This window comes from Mesitornis unicolor, unplaced genomic scaffold (assembly GCF_000695765.1).
Source record: "Mesitornis unicolor isolate BGI_N332 unplaced genomic scaffold, ASM69576v1 scaffold7637, whole genome shotgun sequence".
Lineage (NCBI taxonomy): Eukaryota > Metazoa > Chordata > Aves > Mesitornithiformes > Mesitornithidae > Mesitornis > Mesitornis unicolor.
The window spans coordinates 235-21,794 of NW_010195649.1; the positions used below are offsets into that span (position 1 = coordinate 235).

At 35.3% G+C, this 21,560-nt stretch overlaps 1 protein-coding gene across 1 annotated transcript; it reads left to right on the forward strand.

Moving 5' to 3' along the window:
- Positions 1 to 65: 65 nt before the first annotated feature.
- Positions 66 to 21,145, forward strand: LOC104543552 (cytoplasmic dynein 2 heavy chain 1-like; the record flags this gene model as incomplete). The annotated part of the gene is made up of 21 exons (XM_010188191.1): positions 66 to 146; positions 3,340 to 3,510; positions 4,150 to 4,285; positions 4,609 to 4,727; positions 5,288 to 5,432; positions 6,209 to 6,441; positions 6,702 to 6,827; positions 6,924 to 7,037; positions 7,240 to 7,351; positions 7,530 to 7,654; positions 8,286 to 8,461; positions 9,424 to 9,619; positions 10,806 to 10,901; positions 12,736 to 12,888; positions 12,999 to 13,097; positions 14,694 to 14,833; positions 14,921 to 15,149; positions 15,592 to 15,719; positions 16,941 to 17,056; positions 18,252 to 18,379; positions 20,996 to 21,145. Coding segments are annotated over 21 exons (2,973 nt in total), but the record flags the coding sequence as incomplete, so codon positions are not given.
- Positions 21,146 to 21,560: the final 415 nt, after the last annotated feature.

Below are 21,560 nucleotides of genomic sequence, written 5' to 3' on the forward strand. Positions count from 1 at the left end.
ACTTCGGGCTGGATCCCACTGCGGGTGCCGCTGCCCTGGCCGCGGGGCTCCGGTCCCGCCCGGAGCTGAGCAACTTCCTCGACGACGGCAACGAATTCCTCCTCGTTGTGCAGCACGCAGGCACCCAGCTCACTGCATCCAACAAGGTACCGTGGTGTCCAGCCAGGCGCGTGTGCGGGCACCTGTGGATCCAGCGTGTCCACCACATCCCGGGCACCTGTGGATCCAGCACATCCTGGTGTGCGAGTGGGGATGCAGAGCCCGGGGTCCAGTCCAGGTTTAGTGGTCATGAAAGACCACTAACTGATTTGGGACACATCCTCCTAATGCTTACTTTCCACTACTGGTCTCAGTGTCTGCTGCATAAATTACTGGCCCAAGAGTCTTGGAAGACCATTTGGTCAGCTGTGTGATGTATTTGTTAGTGTATAGTCCTGGCTTACTGGGACAGAATTTTAAAGTCAGTTTTCCTGTGAGAAAAACTACAATTTTGTAAGGACTGCAACACTTTTTTATTGGAACAAAGTGATAAAACTTACAGCTTTTCAAATAATTCAGGTATGCAGGTTTCCATAGTGCTCAAGGTCTTCAGCAGCCTTGAGTTGGCCAGGTGCAGAAGTTAGGAGGAGCAAAAGACAGGCTGACCAATTAATAATTATTCTGTCACATTATAAATGTCACATTCATTGTATATTGGGCAGTTTGCTGGGGACAGCCCTCTTCCTCCCTCCTGCTCCTTTCTTCTCCGTGGCTGATATCTCTAGAGAGACTTGTTTACCGTCCTACTCCTGAGGCCTACTCCCCCACAATACTGTCTGAGTATGACTGTGTATTTTCTATCATAATTGCTATTAATATTAGGTTTTATTATTATTTTATTAAATATATTTCTGTTTCAACCCATGCATCTTCTTTTCCTTTCCTCTCTGGGTGGGCAGGAGGCATTGAGTGATAGAGCAACTGTATAAACCCATGCTGATGTGTAGTTTTAGTGTGCTCTATATTGTCCCTATATGAATGTAATACAGCCTGGAGAATGACATGTTTCCTTGCTGCAAGTGCCAGATAGAGTCTGATGTATGTGTTGTTCCTGGGCAAAGGTGCATGCTGGTAACTGGAAGGATTGTATTGCCAATGCCCATGCAGGAAACATGGCCCAGTATGTGGCACATTGGCTGATATTTGACAAGTCCCAAGGTGGATGTTTGTCCAAACCACACATTTTACAGATTGATGTGTCCAGCTGTGAGCAGATCTGAGATTTGTTGTGTAAAATGTCCTACTCTGAGTGTTTGTGTTCAGTGAGTGTGGGGTGTGATGGACAGTGAATGTCACTGCATAGTCAGAACACAGTGTGGTGACTGCCACATGACGTGTACAGGCAAAGCACGAGTCGTGACGTGTGTCCCATTCTGCTGTGAGACCGGTGACCTGGTGTCTGTTATGTCAGTGACAGTTTGTTTCTGCACTGCTGACTAGCATAGTGGGTCATTAACACATGAACTGCTATAACTTATATACACACCTCTTGGTGTTGTTTTATTTGTAGTTTGTCAAGTCTAGTGCATGCTATATTCATGCAAGAATGAACATTTACTTGTATCAGTTTTTGGGGTGTACTGCTGAGCCACTGTCTGATATACAAAGCCACTGTCAGCAACTGTGGAAGATCAGATGCATACCTGTTGTCTCAGTGAAATGATGTCTGTAGGTGTTGGGCTAAAGATAAGAAAATAAAACTGATACTGACCAGTAAAATTGAAAGCTGTTCTTTCTAGCCCTCTGTTTCTTTTAACATGTCCTGGTTTGGAGCTGGGCTGGGCACTGACTGATGGACAGAGCTATTAATCCCTCTCCCCTCCTCAGAAGTGGAAGAGAAAGAGAATAAGGGAGAGAGACTTATAGGTTGGAAAACTAACAGGTTTAATGAAACAATAACAATAATACTACAGGATAATAATGTAAATAGGAAAGTAATGAAATATATACAAACATATACAAAACCAATGTCAAATCCTGCTGTCCCATCCCCCTCCCCCCATGATGACTGTCACCAGAGGCTCTGTGGAGCTGGGCACTGGAAAACCGGCAGCAGGTGGAAGCAGGATTCAGGAACTGGATTCAGGAACTGGATTTCAGGAACACACAGCTCAGGATTGAAGGCAGACGAACTAGCAGGGTTCTGCTCGAACATTGGCCATGGCAGAAGAAGCGGAGAAGATGCGAAACCCTTGTTTGCTTGACCCTCGTGATCTCTCAGCTTTACACTGAGTATGACGTATGTGGGATGAAATACCTTGTTGGTCAGTTTTGGGTCATCTGTCCTGCCCACTCCTCCCCACAGGTGTGACACCTCACTTACAACACCCTGATATGGCACTTATGGTGTGGCAGTGGCCTTCGTCTCCATAGGCGCAAGCGTAAGCAAGAGCCGTATTTACATACCTTCTAATAGTGACTATAAACATCAAGCACTATCAGTTGTAGAAATGAACACTGTCTGGAAAAACATGCCATTAGTTTCAGAAAGTACACTCACTTAGAAGAGAATTAACTGAAAAAGTAAAATCACCGAATAGAGAATTGGTTCTATTTAGCTCAAGCCGGGACATAACATAAAAAAAAGTTCACACATGTTTACAATTGCACAGAATTTGGAATTTCAGCTGTGATATTGTTTTATCAAATGTTTAATAATGTTCTGCTGTTTTATGAATCCTCCTCAGCCACAGATAGTTTCAATAATGGATTTTATGCCAGTTTTTGGAACTTTACTCATAAATGGGACTGCAAAGAGAATAAAACTCGTAACATTTTACTGATGAAGGGGCATGCCTGTCTCTGTCTTTGAGAAATCTATGAATTATAATAGAATTATGTATTTACAGACTCAGGAGAACAATACTGAATGTTTAGAAAAATATTCCCAAAGTTCTGCAGTGTAAAAATGCAGTAAAAAAGATAGACTTCATGCTTAGTTTTATCTAGGCACATGGTAAAGTTTCTGTTTTATCCACAGAAAGAGATAAATGGAGTTTTCAAAACCAAAATAGTGTAAGTAATTATGTTATTAACAGATATTTTATAATGAAAAAGGCATTACATGTTTGATGGTGGAATTCAGGTTCCTATGAACTCAGTAAAAAGTATAAGAAAAATTTCCATTTTCAGTGCAAATCAGATACTAGCAGGATGTTATCAGCGCCCATAGGGAGTAATATGTTATTTTATAATTTTTTCCTCTATGTAAATAATTTGTGTAAATGGTGTACGTAATTTAGCTTAATATGCAGTCAATGACAGTTTTCTAAACAAATTCTGTTTTCTTGTTTGTAACAGATTGAAGCTACTGATTCGAAGAATAATGTGTTGGTGTTCTTTAAGCTGCGACCTGATGTGATTACAGAAGACAATCTTCATAGTAATATTCTTGTGTCATCTATGCTAGATTCACCAATTAATACCCTGTATCAAGCTGTACGACAAGTTTTTGCACCAGTACTACTGAAGGTGAGCAATATACCAATTTAAATGTTCTGGTGATTTATATTGAAATGTTGAAATTCCATAGTTAAATGTTCTGAGATAAATATTTTGTTTTAAAAATAAAATATTGTGAGAGCCTTCTTTTGCATTTTTAAATGTTCTGAGGCTTTTCCTTCTGTTCCATTAAAACATATATTTCCTTCCTGGATTTTTTTTGTCAGAAACAGTGACCATGGCTGTATTTCATAAGCTGAACAAGCAGAGTTTCAGCATTGAAATATTTTTAATGTCTCATATGTCATAATAGTAATAGAATAATTTTAGAAGAACACAATAACTTCTAAAATTTGATTCTAGTAATTTCATATTCTACTAAAGAAGTAGATTCCAAACTTAATTTAAAAAAATTCATTAATAAAGAATTTTGAACACCTTTTCAGAGTGCCTTTATAAATTTAACAACTGTGATTGAAAATTTTTTACAGTATTAAGAAGTGAAAAGAATGAGGTACTTTTCCTTGACTTGAAGAAAAAGAAATTATTATGTCCCACCATGTGATTGGTTACTGCTATTAATCTGAATATTTTCTTTATAAAATTAATGGGAGGAAAATCATAATTGTTCTATCGTGTGAGTCACAATTTTTGAAATTTTCATGGCAGGATGAGAGATGGAGTAAAACATTTGATCCCAAACTCCAGAAACTTTTAAGTGAGCTTGAAGCTGGCTTGAGTGCTGTTCTCAGAAGATCAGATCCTAATTACACAGGAACAAAATTCAGTGAAGATGATGTGCAAGGTTTGTTTTGCAATTACATCTTTTATAGTTAATTTTAAATTAGGAGTAAATAATGTATTTTTAGGTTGAGTTTTCAGACTTTGTTATCCTAGTGACTGCAGCGTATGAAGTATAGCAGGTTGTGGTGAGTAGATTGGAATTAGTGACCATCAGCTCTGGTGTGTTGGTATGAACTTGATGCTATATCTAGTCAGAGTCAGAAGTTGAAGGATAATTACATAACCATATAGTAAACATTTGCTTTACAAAGTATGTTCTCTCTGAAAATATTTTGTGACCATTTGTGTGCTTTATATTTAAACATTTTCCGTTATAATTTGCAGCTATACTTACACCAACAGATGAATTTCAGTTCTGGATAGAATGTGCTCGTCATGGAAGTAAATGGTGTAGTAAAGAGAGAGCTTCTCATTTTAAAGATCTGTTTGAGGACATTGCAAAAGTATGTTTTCTATTGTGTGATCTTTGATATATTTGTTCAGTTAGTAAAAAACACTCTTCTTATGAAATATATGTCAGTATATGTACACTCTTTTCAAATGTATGAATATATAACTAGTTATTTTTTCTTAGGAAAAGTTTGCTTTAAATGTAATTTCTACATGTTGATTTTTTATGTAGTTTCTAGTGACAATGGTGCAAGTGAATGCCAACTAAGAGCTGTAATGCTCTATAATGCCAATACTAAGAGCTGCTGTAGAAACATAACAGTATGTTACAGTTTGTGAACTTGAAACTGACTCATGAAATTATAAAAAGGAAAACTGAAATTGCAGATGATAATCATAAATACTATCATGTAAAATTTTTGGCACTTGTAAAATGCTTGCTTGAATGGCACTTCAGATATCAGGGCATTCTTCATGTAAATAAACTTACACAAATGCTCATTTTTTAAGCAATAAAATCCAAGAAACTATAGCAATTGCCAGCTTCACAAAAGTATAAATATTTCTGCAATACTAATTGCAAAGTAATTGTATTAAGGATATTTTTTCCTAGGATTTTTACAACTTGGATAGTCTCTCATTATTTGAAGTTGTGGATCTGGTGGAGACTACCAAGGATACTGTTGATGTTGTGTGGAGACAAACAGAACACGATCCTTATCCACAGCCACGCATGCATAATCTCTTGGATGTAATAGGTAAACCTTTATGCAGTCTTTATTAAGTGAACGGTTGAGAAAAAGTAAAATGAATGCTTGAGCAGAGACCTTCTTCCTCCTAAAGGCACCAGTGCTAGCCTACAGCATTAAGGTGCTTTCTTCTTGTAATTATGATCCATGAATATCATTTGCCTTTTAGTATCCAGTAATTCAGCCACTTCTAGTAGGTGCCTTCACACATGCTTGGGAAGATGACAGGTAATAACAAGATGGAGCTGGATACCTTTCAGCCTGCAGACTGGATTTGTCTTCCTTCTGTTTGACTCCTTGTCTTTTTCTCAGAGGAGAAATTTTTTTATATAAACCGCCATTTGAAAGTTTATTCAGTCTATGTGGAGGTGAGAGCAGGACGTGCAGAGAGGTTGCTTCTCTCATTCTCTCAACAGCAGTCCCACACTCTGGGACAGGTGTAAGACAGTGATTTTGCTGCTGCCAGATGTGTGTGTGCATGAGAGGAAGGATTGCTGGGGACAGCCAGCTGCTGCCGTTACTGCTGATAGATACTTGTGTGTGGATTCCAGAATCCAAATCCATCAGCTTCTGATATTGGACCAAACTCTGTTTAACTTGGAGATGTTTAAGAGATGTATTGAATCTGAAAGAAAAATGATCAGTTGTTGATACGTTTTTGTGGTTTGAAATCAAGACATTACACTATTTTTCTAAAAAATGTGATTGGAACATCATGTAGCATTTAAAGGAGTTATTTTAAACAAACATGATGTATTACTTTTGTGTACTTTTTTGTGTTCTAGGTGGCTCACTAGGTAGATATGTTCAGAGAAAATTAGCAGCTTTGAATCTGTGGGAGGATGCATTTCACAGTGTTAAAGAAAGTCTAAAGGCTGGCATCTTGATTTGTGAGCAATGGGTGTCAACTTGTGAGTACCTAACTGGACAACTGTGGCAACATTATACTCTACATCCATGGAAAAGTGAGAAATATATCCCCGAATCGTTAGTCAAACTTGGCAAACGTCTTGATGAGGTAAATATTTGAATTATACACATATATTTAATTAGACACAGAATTAATTGTCATTGTTTTAAGTTTTAAAAGGGAATTAAAACACTTTTATAGTCTTTCTAGTGTCAGATAGCATTCCATTATCCATGTTTGCCTGAGCCTTTCAAAAGTTTCTTATGGAAGGGAGAGGGATGGGATGTTCTGCTTGTGCTTTTTGCTTGTAAATGTAAGTTTTATGTTAAAATATGTTGGATATATATAAAATATTTTTTCCATTATAGGTTCTAACTGTTAGAACACTTCATGAAAAACTTACAGTCTTTTTGCCAGCTGGAGAACAAAATATTTCCCAAGTGTTTGAACCTTTTGCTGGCCTAAATCCTGTACACTATAATCCGTACACAGAGGTATAATGCATATTTTTAATTTATTCTCATTCTTTCTCTGACTTTTTATGATGTGTATAGATAGTCCTAACTAACATATGAACTCATTATCTCTAGCCATTATGGAAAGCAGCAGTCTCTCAGTATGAAAGAATTATTGCACCAGCAGAACAAAAAATAGCAAACAAATTGAAGAAATTTATTTCAGAAATTCAGGACAGTCCTCAGCAGGTATGGGTATTTTTGTAGTCTGAAAACTTTCCAAAGGTAAAATTATTGACTTTTTAAGTAGTCAGTTTAGAGCACAGGTGTGTAAGTACTGAGATTCAAAGAGTACTTATGAACAACATTAATGAGTAGCATCAGAATAGGTTTAGGGTTTGGTTTTTTTTTTCAGGAGAAAGAGATAACTTTTTAAAACTTCATATTACAGCTTCTTCAAACGTTTCAGAAATACAGGGAACTGATAAAGCATCCAAATATAAGCAAAGAGTTGCTTTTGGAAAGGGAAACGTTGCTAGCAAGACTTCAAGATTATGTCAGAGGTAAAAATGTATTTAAAAGTATGTAATTGCATTAGATTTGGGTCTTTTTTTGCAAATACTATAATTCTTTATTTACTTTTAGAATTATGTCAGTGTCCCTAGTGTGTTTTTGTAACTACAGTAATAATTTGAAGCTTGTTCTGTGAGTTGTCTGGTCTAACATTTTTGCTTGTGTTAGACTATCAGGCAGACTTTGAAACTCGTTGCCATGGTGTTCCTGGTGATGTTTCTGGACCGCTATCAGGCAAGAATCTTTCTGAAGTCGTCAATAATATTGTATGGGTACGGCAGCTGGAGCTGAAGGTAAGATTCCATTAGTGTCTAGACACAATATTATCATAGTACATAAACCATGGTATTTGAGAACTTCCCAAGAATTATTTAATCAACACTCCTTCTCAGTGGTGCGGCTTGCTAAGTTGAACAGCAGCAGCAGCTCAGGGTTCACATTTATTTCTTCTGCTTGGTCTGCTAAAGACTTAGAGAGCAGTTCAGATGATGCATTTCAGTTGTGTGTCTACTTTAGGCTGTGCTAAATTTTTAAATAGCTCTCAAATCTCCACTGGTTGTATTGAATAGGGTTTTGATTAATTTGTCCATGTGTAGATGTGAAATCCCATTTGAAACACCTTTGAGTATTGACATGGACCTTATAGATACAGCAAAGGATGCATGCGAGATCTGTACCTTTATGGAGAAATAACTAAAGACTAGGTGGGATACTCTGCGGTATCTCAGTAGTGGTAGACAACTTATTCAGACCCAATCTACTGTAATCAAATGTGAACATCTGGGACACAATTCAAGATGCAGGTTTTTTTTTTTAATTGGTTTTTGAATCCCACTTGGATGTTTTGTAATACTGATTTTTATTGTGATTTTTCTGATTGAGTACTGGAAAGTTAAGTGTCTTTTCTTTGTGATTGTGTTTAAGGTGGATGATGCTATCAAGTTGGCAGAGGCTCTTCTGTCTGACTTATCTGGATTTCAAACTTTTCATCAAAGTGCAGATTCTTTTCTGGAACAGTTAAAAGTATATGAACAAGAACAATTTGATGATTGGTGTAGGAATATCCAGTCAGAATTATCAAATCCCAAGTCAGGACTTTGGTAAATACATTATTGCTTATATAGTGTTTATGCTGAAATTTGTAGTGTGGTATAATTTGATAGAACTTCTCAAAGCTTCTAAAAAAATTTACAATATTGAGGATGAGTGCAGAAACAAAATTGAAGAGTTTATTATAATTTCATCATGCTGCCAGGCTTGGTTGTTAAGAGGATATAGGAGTTGATAGTTATGTGTAAACTTTTCTTTTATAAAAAACACTCTGAAATAACAAATAAGCAGATTCAGCACTCCAGTATATAATGGCCACCTAATTTATTAGTACCATAAAATTTTATTGTTGTGCAATTTAAAAAGATGTGAAGAGATTAATTGAAAGGAAGAGAGGTAGCTCACTGCAAAGGGAGATGCAATGGACATGGGAACTAGAAAAAAATGAGAAAGTGACAAAATGAGTAAAGCTGAAGTTTTTATGAAAGATGGCTAAAAGTATGGTAGCAGAAGCATAACTACAGTATAAAAAATATGAAGTAAAATCTAAAGATAGGCTGATGTTCTTAGCATCTGATTGTGTATACCAAAACGTTCCTCTGATCCAAATCCTGCTTCTTGGATTGGTTCCCTCCGAGTTTCTTCCCCTTCACAGTGCTGAAGGCTGGCTGGGGCCTGCAAGGTGCCTGCTTGAGAGAGTATGACAGATCCAGTGTATTTGAGAAAAATTGTCTAGCTGTGAGTTACATGCTAACTATTTGAACAAATCAGAAAAACTTTGTGAGCAAAATCAATAGGCACTGTTCATTTATTCTTGTCTTCACTAGCTTTGAGCTAAGAGAAAGGTTACTAGAATAACTTCTGAGTAAATGAAAATGTTAATAAAGATAGAAAACCGTAATAGAATTACATTGAGCTTTTGAGTTGTTTCTAATGCTATTATAAAATACACCTAAGAAAGAATTGATGTAAAATGATATTAAATAATATATTTCATTTGATTTTGGTTTAGCATTCAAGCTAATAGTCCTGTAATGGAGTTGGATCACGTTTTTGGAACATTAAACGTACTTTATTCAGATCGTTTGGTGACTCTCCTAAGAGAAGTACGTCAGCTATCAGCACTTGGATTTGCTATACCAGCTAAAATACAGCATGTTGCAAACACTGCGCAGAATTTCTGTAAGCAGGCAGTCATCTTCAAACAGGTATAAGATTAAATGTCATAATAACTTCCTGCTATGACTTTCCAGCATTAGTAGGACTTTTCTAGATTATTATCTTTTGTGGCTGTGTGATTAAGCTTTTTGCTGTGTTTGTCTGTATGAAATTGACTTGTTTCTTGAAAAAAATAGCAAAGTCCTTAAAAAAGAACAAAAATAAAGAAATACTTTACAATTTCAGAATATTTCTTCTTTTGAAACCAAATTAATTACAGTATTAAAGCCATGTGAAGTTACTGTATGAATATACAAAAATTAGACAAGCAATTCATTGATCTCCTGGTTTTAGTCTCAGTTTCTAATTATTATAACTGAAGGAAAATGATATAAAATGGACCAGCTCGTCCTCACCATTGTTAGTTTTCAACTGAAAATATATTAATAAATATTTCAATGCAAACGTGTGTTTGTTTCCTAGGGAAGTATTTTTTGATCGAGCTCAATGCTACATAAGTTTTTATTTGGCTTATTTTTCAATTGAAAGACAGTGTCAGATTTTCTTCTCTTACTGTAAGATAGAAGAATAAATGTGTATATATTGGTAAAAATTCTTAGGTAGCTCAATTCAGCTTCACATGAGGTGTCATTGATATCTGAGACACCTGCACAGCTAAGGCAGAGATGACGTGACCTACAAGATAACCATGCATCTGAATCATTGACAGGTGCCCAAGTGGAAACCTTAGTTGTCTCAAGACATTACACGTCTATGTGTGGACAACTAAACCAAGTTACTGGATATCCATCTTACTCCAGCTGCCAATCTGGAAATAAATAGGTTTTATTAATAGATCTTGTGTCATATTCTGACAGATATCATGGATACTTGAAGGCCTCTGCAATGGCACTAGATACCTATATTTGCATAAAGTACTGAAACCGTTCCACTTATAATAAATCAGAGGCTGAACCTATTTCACTTAAGGTGAAGTCTAATCACCTCAAACATGTGTAAGTGGCAGTCTTTTTTGGTATTAGAAGTTGTCACTAGAGGAAGATAGGATCACATTAACATTGTATATGTACTTTATTTCTGTAAACATTTGACTATTATAGTTAGTTCTCATTTCTTAATGGTATCAATTGGGTAATACTTTCAGAAATTTCCTGCATTGCGTTTATTGGCATGTAAATATTTGTATCTGTTCTTTTAACCTCTCCATTTATACAGGTGGCACACTTTTATAATTCTATTGATCAACAAATGATTGAGAGTCAGAAGCCGATGATGTTACAGTCTGCTTTAGCATTTGAACAGATAATTAAGGTGAAAGAATTCCACTCTCTTTTTATTTTAAATGTCAATGGTATCTGTGCATATTCTGTGCTGCTTTTTCAGTGTTTCTTACTGTACTTTTTGCCTGCAGTCTTCCTACACAAACACCACCATTGGTTTAATTAGCATTTATTAAAAACAGTGGGCCTTTTTAAAAAAAATTAATTAAACTAACTCCTTTTTACCATGGATATGATTGTAATATGCTCTCTTAGGAGTTATTTTTAGTGTTTGAATTTACACATGAACCACAATGGGGTCAATTCCTTAATAGCTGGTAATGTATCTCTTATTTTAACAGTTCTATATAATATCATTTTGGTCTGTTTTGGTACAAATGGCATATACTTTGTTCTGGAGATAAATTAGTATTAAGGAATGGTTTCACTGTTTTGAATGTTATTAAATCTCTATGCATTTTGCAATTCTCTTGAATATTTCTAATTCATGTTTTGAGCAAGTTGAAAGTAGATAGTTTCTGGTTTTTACTAAGAACAAAGTATATGGATCTACATGAATATTGACTTATTCATGCAGTTTATCATGGTTGGTTGGTGTTCAGACATAATGGAGGTAAGACCTATAGGTGAAACCTCTGAGAAGAGGTTGTGGTTTTTTTTAATAACTGCTAGGAAGTTCACTATACTTAAAGAAGTTTTATATTCTTTTAAGGAATTTGGAGCAATTTGAAGGAATTTATTTATTTTCATTTTTCTGTTTTGAAGGAACAATATGAACTTAAAAATTACAATATAATCTACAGTTTTTTAACACCATATCTCTATTTTATGTCTGGAGAGACATGTTTTATATCATGAATTTCAGTTTACTGGTTTTGATCAGTTTGAAGCATTCCACCCTCTTCCAACACTCTTACAATGTAAGAATGGCTGGAGAGTTATGTGCCTATAAACTCTATATTGCGCAAGAGAATAATGCCTGCAGAGCAAGTATTACAGAAACAATTGGAAACTCACTCCTGAGAACCATTTTGCAAGACAGAGTATAAGAATGAGGCTGAAAGTAGAAGGGATGTTGGGGTCTGTATTAGTTCACACAAAATGGTGAGGAGTCCAAACCAAATTGTAGGTTCAGAAGTGTCCTGGAAGAAGTTACCAAACTGTCACTTAAATTTTCCTTGGGCTGGCTGCAGAGTATGCCACGGATTCCTTTAGTGTGCAGACCCTAAGATAGTGATGGTGCAGAAATGTTCAAAGGCACAACATATTCTCCTATATGATGTTATTTCTGCCCTGTATCTTTTAGAAACAGGTCCAGTTTTGTAACTTCACATGCTTTTTTGTGTTCTGATTTTCTTCTATGTGTTTAGCAAAATGCATAAAAACCCCATAATCTTGATAAAAAGCCAAGAGAAATGGAACTCCGCAAAGCTGCTTATGCGTCGGTGGAATTTTACTGTGTATTTTAGCAAATTTACGTCATGATAAACAGGTGAAGTTGGATAGTGATTATTAGTATATTGGATTTTGGTCTATGCAGAACAAAGAGGAAGGGAGGAGTTTAAGATGTCCTCAGAGCCTAAGATTTCTGCTTATGTTTGTGGGGCAGGAGTCTCGACATTAGTGGATTGATTTCATGGTGTGTTAAGAGTCTGGTATTAATCCTTCGCCAGTGCATTGATGTAGCTACAATGATATGTCCACGTGTCTGTGATTTGCCAGATTATTATGCCTCAACTGATTAGTGAGAGGTCCTCCATTTATTACTAGGAGTAAAACCGTCTTTCTTAAATTATCACATCCTAAATGCTAGGTGGTAGACTATATTTGCTATTAAACCTTACAAAAGTTGTATGTTTTTCAAGCATTCAAAATTGGGTCCTGGAGGAAAAGCTCAAATAACTTGGGATAATCCTAGAGAATTGGAATCTTATATCCAAAAGCTCCAAGCTGCTGCTGAACGGCTTTCCACTGAAAATAGAAAACTAAGAAAGTGGCACACAAACTTCATTGAAAAGGTATATTCTCCAGGTGAAATTGAAATAATGTCTCTTATACCTTACTTTGCCCTTTCTTTCATTAATGTGGTGATGAATATGTCTATTATCCTTTAAAAATCTTTTAACAGGTTATATCTCTCATGAATATCGATCTACTTCGCCAGCAGCGGCGTTGGAAAGATGGACTTCAGGAGCTCAGAACTGGTTTTGCCAGCCTCGAGTCACAGGCAGGATTTCAGTATCATATAGCAAATTGTAGTTAAGTTTTAAGACACAAAAATAGCATGATTGAATTAATTTTGATTAGGAAGTTACTAGCTAGCTCAGAAAAACTGATTGTACTACTTAGTTGATGCCAGATATGAGGTAAAATTTCAGATGAGGAAGATGAGGATAATCTTTTTCATGTTGTGCTATTAATTGGATAAGAAGAACACTTGGTCAGATGACAAGGGTTAAATGAAAAATTGGGAAAAACTTAGATCATGTAGATCAGTTGTATCTGAACCATTAATGTCAGCTATTGCAATATTTTTACTCTATTTTTCTTAGAAATTTTTCCATCTTCTCAAGATAAGGTGAATTATAAATAAGTACATTGATTCAGCTTTTGGTTTGTAATTTTGTTTGAAATTAAGTTTGCAAGTTTTTATCTTGAAGTCAGTATATTTTCTAAAAATTAATACACTATGTTTGGTTTAAGATCTGTTTGAAAATTGTTTTGGTATTACAGAATATTTTACATGGAACATTACTAGAAGTAATAAAACTTAACCAAATGTATCCTGTTTTCACCATCCAAAAGTGCAAGATGTTATAGTCTTACTGCTGTTGTCATCAAGATTTTATATATTTCTTTAAAACCGCTATTTATAATTGTCTTAAGGCTTAATTGAGACATTTTTAAGTTTTCTTAATCTCTCGAATATTTCTATTGGAGGAGTTCCTCTGGACAGCTCTGAACTCTAGGAGAGACCTTAAATGTGTATCTTCCTGCAACAGCCTTGGATTGCCTCTAAAGCCTCTAAAGCACTACCTGAAAATCTCTATCCAGTAAAATAAGAAGAGAACCTGTTAAGATGGAAGAAGTTTCAAATTTCTTTTTTAACTTGTATTCCCCTTTGAAAATGAAGGCTTACAAGTGACCGTTTGTAGACTTGAGTGTATGATACAGCTTTACATATTCTTACAGTGCAATGTAGCAGATTCCAATAAAAATCTGAATTCTTTAAGATCAAATCTGTGATCTGCAGAAACACGTTTACATATCATAGGAAAATAAAAGATGTAATACAGGTTTAGATCTCTCATTCAGCCAGCTCTGTATCTTATTTCTAGCAGAGTTCCATGCATTTTAGAGTAACTTTGAAGAATCTCATAGAAAACCAGTGGGAGATGAACCTTAGTGAAGTTGTTATGATGAACTGCCATAGAGACTGCTTTGATTTGGATTTTTTTTTTTTTTACTTTTATGTTCATTTGAAATAGATGTAATAGCTCTAGATCTTCTTAATATTCAAACTGGTCATAGATTCATAGACTATCTTGAGTTGGAAGGGACTCATAAGGATCGAGTCCAACTCCCTGCTCTTTGCAAGACTACCTAAAACTAAACCATGTGACTAAGAGCGTTGTTAAGACACTTCTTGAACTCTTGACAGTCTTTGGTGTCATGACCACTTCTCTGAGGAGTCTGTTCCAGTGGTGTGATACTTCTTTGAATTTAACTAAGATCCTGGTCTTCAGTCATTGTACTATGTTCAGTGTTAGATTCTAATTATGGTTTGAGGAATAAAATAAAAATAAAAATTGTTTAATTTTAGGGTTTCAGATCATGTGATATGAAAGCTTGGAGACAGCACTGGAATCATCAACTTTACAAAGCTCTGGAGCATCAGTATCAAATGGGCTTAGAAGCACTCAATGAGAATTTACCAGAAATAAATATTGATCTAACATTCAAGTAAGATTTTTTTTTCGCAGTAAGAATGTATTCTGGCTCAGGTTACATTCAAATATTAGTTTTTGTATGATTTCTTTCACTTTTTAGGCAAGGCTACTTGCAGTTCAGACCACCTTTTGAAGAAGTACGAGCTAGATATTATAGAGAAATGAAGAGATTCATCTCCATTCCAAATCAGTTTAGGGGAGTAAGTGAAGCAGAAGAAGAGTCTATATTCACTGTTATGACCGAAAGAAATGCAAATGGATTTCTGACTGCTTTCAGTAAAGCTGAAGATTTGTTCAGAAGGCTGACAGACGTTTCTAGTCAATTCAAGGTATTTTCAATATTTGACTGACTCATACTTTTTTTTCTTTTTGAGATTTATATAATTTTAAACTTCAGACTTTCTAGAAGTAACTGAGCTATGACATTTGTGCATTATTGTCCTTTTCTACAAGGCACATAAAAGCTTAGTAAGTCCATCCAAGCCAGCCACTTAAGCACATACCTGGCTTGAAGCATATGTACAGTTCCCATTGAGACTCTGGTATTATAGCTCTTGTTCAAAATCTGTTTTGATTATCCTTAAATGTGTGAATATGTCAAACTATTTCGTACCTCCTGATTTTTCCACCAAGAGAATCTGTAGAAGGAGCAAAGGTTAAAGAGAATATAGCATGAAAACATTATTAAAGTATTTTAATATTATTAAGAAACAGAGTTTTTTAGCCTGGAAAATATTTCTTTTCCATGAAATCAAAAATAATGTTGAAAAGGAATGGATCGTGATTGGCCAAGTAGATATGGAAACTCTGGTGAAGACACATCTTTCTAGCAAACAGGACTGGGAAAAAAACTTTAAAGCATTAAAAGTGAGAGGGAAAGAAGCAGAACGTCTTCCAAGGTATAGTGTAAATCTATTTAATGTGTTCTATCAGATACTTTAATACTAAAATAGAAATACTCTTTTTATGTGGAGATATAGGTAGAGTTTCAAGTGTTTTTAAAATACTGATGTACTTTTAAAATGTTTAGATTTGTTTTTTTAATTTTTGGATACTTACTCCCTTTTATATGCACAGCCTTCTCTGAAAACTTTTAATTTCTTCCTTTGATATGATAGGAACCCCCCTCAAAATTTGGGGCTGATTCTCAAATACTGCAAAACACAGTGATATATTAACAATTCTTTTACATGAGTCCTGTACATGTGGAGTACATGTGACAGTTAGGAATAGTCTTAGTAAATGTTTATACATGAAATAATTTCTGTGTTGAAACACTTGATTACCTCTTATAGTTTAAGATATGCTAGTGTAGGCTTTTATTCTTACATATATTCATATGGAATTTAGTGTATTGCATGGTTAGCATTCTCAAATGAAACTGGTGGGGAATCATGTTCAGAACAAGTGAAAAGAGGTGACATTTCATGCAGGAGAATGGACTGGTAGAAATTGTTGGCTAAGTGATATTCTGAGTAGTAAGGATTTTCATGACTGGGTAAATAGAAGAGAAATTGGCTGATGTGTCTTATAGCTGGAAATCGGATGTGGCTATGGAGTGCCGTGAGTTGAAAATAATTGGTGTTGAGGAAGGATACTCCAGAAGGTATTGAATAAAGTAGCCCTTTTTCTTAGTGGTCTTTAGGCATCTACCTATGGTTACTGTGAGTTTAGATATGGGGACTTGAAATTGCTGTCTTTTCTTATGTTCTTAGGACTATTGAAGTCTGGGTTAGTAAATTCACATGGAAATTAGAGATTTAGTTCATGACTGTACAAATAATTAAAATGTTTTTCATTTAGAGTATAGAAATAGTCCTTTTGAATTTAGCGAAACTGGTTATATAAAATCAAGATATTTTCTAACTATTTGGAGGAGTAGAATATTAGACCTTAATCCCTATAAAACTGCAGGTATATGCATAATGGTTATAAATGTTTCGATAGTATGAGTAATTTTCCCTTATAAGCTATGACTTTTATCTGTAGAATTGTGAGAATTATTTTTTCTTATTAGGCTACAAAATCAGGTTAATCTCTAGATGTGCATAGGTCTTAGAAATATGGACACATGAATGTACTACTGAATATTTGCTATTTTTAATTTTTTTGTCTTGAAGCACCATCAAGATAGATTGTTTAACTGTTAATTGCAACCCTGTGAAAACTGTAATTGATGATTTCATCCAGAAGTTGTATGATGTTCTTGTAATTTCTTTGAGAAAATCTATTCAAGGTAAATAACTTTAACTTATAGCAATCCTTGTTTCTGTTGTACTTAGGGACATTTGTGTTAATGTAAATACTTTTAAAGGACTATTTTACTCTTGGGCACAGTGCGCTACAGAAATCATAGTGCAAAGAAAGTAACCTGTTTCACCACAGGCCTAACCGAAGACCCTTTGATGTCCATGTGCATATTTCACATTCACTTGTTATGGCCACATCTGTCCTGGACGTAAAGAATACATTTAAACATTGTTTTTCTTGTTTCTTTTGTCTGAAGGAAAATTTCTTTGTCATTTCAGGGACGAAAATTTCTTTGGTGTTTGAGGGAGGAAAATTTTTTAGGCACTTGAGGGTAATTGAAGGAGGCATCATGAAATGATGTAATTAAAAAATGCTAGATTTTTCTTTCACAAATTGAAATACTTCAGGAAGAGTCTTAATCTAAACCTATTCCACAGAGTTATTTGTCACTAAGATTGTCAAAATGCAGAGTGTTAAAGAGTGCAAAATATTTCCCTGTTTCTGGATGATCTATCTATATCTGGAACAGGTAGACAAAATGGAATAAGGTGTAGATGATGAGAAATTCCAGTGCTTTGTGCTTTAAATGTAACAATCAACACAGGAAACGCAGAACACGCGTTATGCAGAAAGTTAATTATTTCCACAGCCTGAAAGCTGAATTGTTTCCTGGAAGATGCATTATTCCCTGGAATTGTACAGCTTCTTTCTCAGTACCAAAAGGATCTAACTTGTTAGGAAAATACAACATTATGGCTTAATCAGGCTTTTGTTTGTGAATCTTCTCAATATTTAAAGCAAGGGGGCGTTAGTTAGTTTCTTAAAAAAAACTAAAAAAAACCAAAAAAAAGCAATTTTAACTTCTATTTTTCTGCATTTACCAAAAAAGGACCTATTCACATTTTGAAAGTGTATAAATAAATGCCTTACATATTTATGTTTAATTCTCAGAAAGGACTCTGACACTTATGGTCTAAATCATACACTGAATGCAGCAGATTATGTTTAAAAAGCTATGTGTAAACACATGCATATTTTGTTGAAGCATCTGCAGTTTTTTAAGCAAATACTTTACGTACATTATCGTATCTTATGTTATATCACAATACGTTTGACTTACTTGGATGTTTATTGCTACAAATATTTTCTCCATGATAACTTTGTTTTCCACCTTTATATAGCTCACCTATGTGATGTTTCTTCATTTCTCACTGATGCCATGGAAACATTAGTGATTAGGCCCCAGACTGTAGACGAGATAGCAGAAGACAATTTAAAGTATTTAAACCTACATGAACGAAAAGAAGGGGTAAGATACTATTTTATCATATCCAGAAAAACATCCATCAGAAAATGCAATTGCTTTCCTGTATGGAAACTTACATTTACTATAACTAGTTCAGAACATGCAGTGGCCATATAGGATCAGGGCAGTGGTCCATGTAGCACAGCATTTTGTCTCCAGCGGTAAAGTGTCTGCTGAGGGGAAAATATAAAATTGGGGTAGCATATTTGATGCTTTCCCACACTTCTAGCCTCTGACCACAACTTACAACTTTTCTTCCACTACTGTACCTTGTCTCCTCTTGAAAGCAAATACACCTTTGGCATCCAAAATATCCTCTGGGAAAGCGTAGATCGATTACCCATTACATGAAGGACCCTTCTTTTATTTTTTTTCACCTGCCACCTGTTATCTTCATACCATTTAAATCTTACATTGGAAGAGATATGGAGCAATCAGTCTCTAGTCTTCCTTTCCCTGACACATGATTGTATTCTTCTTTGTTGTGTCCTGTATCAGGCATCTCTTTTCGTGACTGAAGAGTTTTAGTTTACCTAATGTTACCTTATACGTAAGACCACTCATAGCTTTGATCATCCTTGTTGCCCTTTGGTAAGCCTTTTCTAGTTCTGCAATAATCTTTTCTCTGTGGGACCAACAGTATTTTGTACAAGTTTAAATATATGAACGAACCATGGATCTATATGATGAAATAGCAGTATTATCTCTTTTACTCTCTTTTTGATCCTTGTGACTCCTAACATTTGATTTACTTCCTGATGCTCAGATTAAACGGGCATTTTTGTAAAACTGGCTGTCATATAACCCCAGTATATCAATTCTGAACTGCAGTCATTAGCTCAGAGCTCAACTTGCATATGTGAAATTTATTTTTTCACATATATGTCACTTCATGGATATCTACTTTTATTTTGTTTGTCACTGGTATCATTGATCACTATTTCTTCTAAGTTCATTCTGCAGATCGTCACAGGTGAACTATTTTAATGCCTGGAATAGTATCATCAGTAAACTTTATCATCTCACTGGCTAGTCCTCTATTCCTACTTATTTATAAACATCTTGAGCAGTCCAGCACAGGTACCTACAGAACTCCATGGGTGGCCTTTTCCTATTGTGGGAATTAGCCATTTTCTCCTATCTCTGTTTTCTGTCTTTTACCCAATTAATTATCGGTGCAAGCACCTTTGTTCTTACGTTGAGGTTACCAGGTTTCCTTAAATGCCTTTGGTGAGGGTTTGTGGTAAAAGCTTTCTGGAAACCAAATTGGAATATATAGTTTTAATTTCTTTCATCCATAACTTTACTGATGCCTTTAAAGAACTCTGGTTTTACAGAGTTGTGGAATTCTACAAAAATCATATTAACTCTTCCCAACTGGGCAATATTTATCCAGGAAAAGATTCGGTTCTCAATGAGGACATCTGAGTTTAGGTGTGTATGTGCAGGTGTCTGCAGTGTGCATCCTATTAATATACTCAGCAGAAGTCTGATTCAATTGCCCACAAGTGCAGTTCTATAGTTACTGAAATGCGCATCCAGCATCCACACAGGACTGGCAAATGTAACGGAGGAGTTCTGGGAGGCCTCTGCCTTTCTGTAGTTTTAACTAGAGGCATCTCAAATGGGACTAGACATGTATTTATGAGAAAATTAATCAAGTTCCTAGTAAAAGTGCTCAGTTGTATCCTAGACCAATCCATTTCACCCAAAAGTAGACACCTTCTGCCTTATTCTCCTGCATTGATTTCTTAGCTCCATAAAGAGCTCAATGCAGTTGTTCATATGTAGGTGTCTACTGTTTTGGGCATGTACTGGCATGTCTAAGATCACCATACAAGGCTAGCAGATATGACACAGGACATATGGAAGTCCCATAATTTTAGGTGTGTGGATGTAAGGCAGATGGGATAAAGTAGGGGATCTCAAGTAATGCCAGAAACTTCATTAAATGACTGAGAACTTGGTTTCAGTGATCTTCATTGGTTATAATAGAGTTTTAGATGCCTAGTAAACGAGCCCATGTACAGAAATGTAATTTTAGCTCAATTTTTGTCATGGCTACAGTTTAACTGTTTGGCTGCTAACTCAATAAGAGCTGTGTTAAGTTGGGTATAAGTATTTAAATTTTGTAGCAACTCTGGGAGAATTGCTGGATGTTGAAGAAAATTAATTCTCTATCATTTACAAAACAGTGTAACTCCTTAGCATTAGTGCTATGAAGAAAATGGATTCCGTCCCAGCCAGACCCAGCACATATATACACATCTACTGAATTCTGTTGCACTGCTGCTGTTCTTGAATCTGATTGAGTGGATCTCTGCAATACATAAAGAGGCATTTATCTGTTTTGTAGTGAACATCCACTTCTGTATATCTAATGTTAGGATCAAGATTCAGAATTTCTCTAAATACCTCAGATACTACTTTTTTCCAGTGTTTTAATGTTATTCTGTAAAAAGTATTTAAAAAGTAACTGCATGAAAGCATATAATCTGTGCATACACAGTTGATGATTCTTGCTTATATGTATCTGTATATGTGTTTACTTATAGTTTCAATAAAGAGCATTTGCTGAATTTTTACATATAAACATATTTTTGATCCATTTGAATTTAGATTCTTCTCCTGTTTCAAGAGGCTGAAGAAAAAAACAAACTTTTGCGAACTGTGGCTGGTGCAGGTTTGGACACTATCAGTAACCTAAGGGCTACATGGGATAAATTTGAATTAATGATGGAAAGCCACCAGCTTATGATTACAGAACAGGTAACAATGAAAGATTAATATTTTACCTAAAAATTTTGAGATTATTTTTAATAAGTCTAGAGAGATATTTTTGTCATAGATTAAATAATAAATATTTTTGGTTCACTGTTAATACCAACGTTTCTGAGTTGAGGGAGAGCTCTTAAAGGAAGAATACCTAAACTGTTTGAACAATAACTAGGTGGAACACCTGTAGTACTGATGCTGAAATGAATGTTACATTGTTGTAGTTCTGTCTCAAGAAACTTTCTGGTGACAGACATGGCTTAATGAATGCAATGGTTAACTAGGGAAAAGAGGATAACATTTAAAATATAGCATTTTTATTAGCTTATCATTATTACCCATGCTAGTTATTTTATTTTCACACAACTTTGCTAAACTATCACAGAATCACATAATCTTAGGAGTTGGA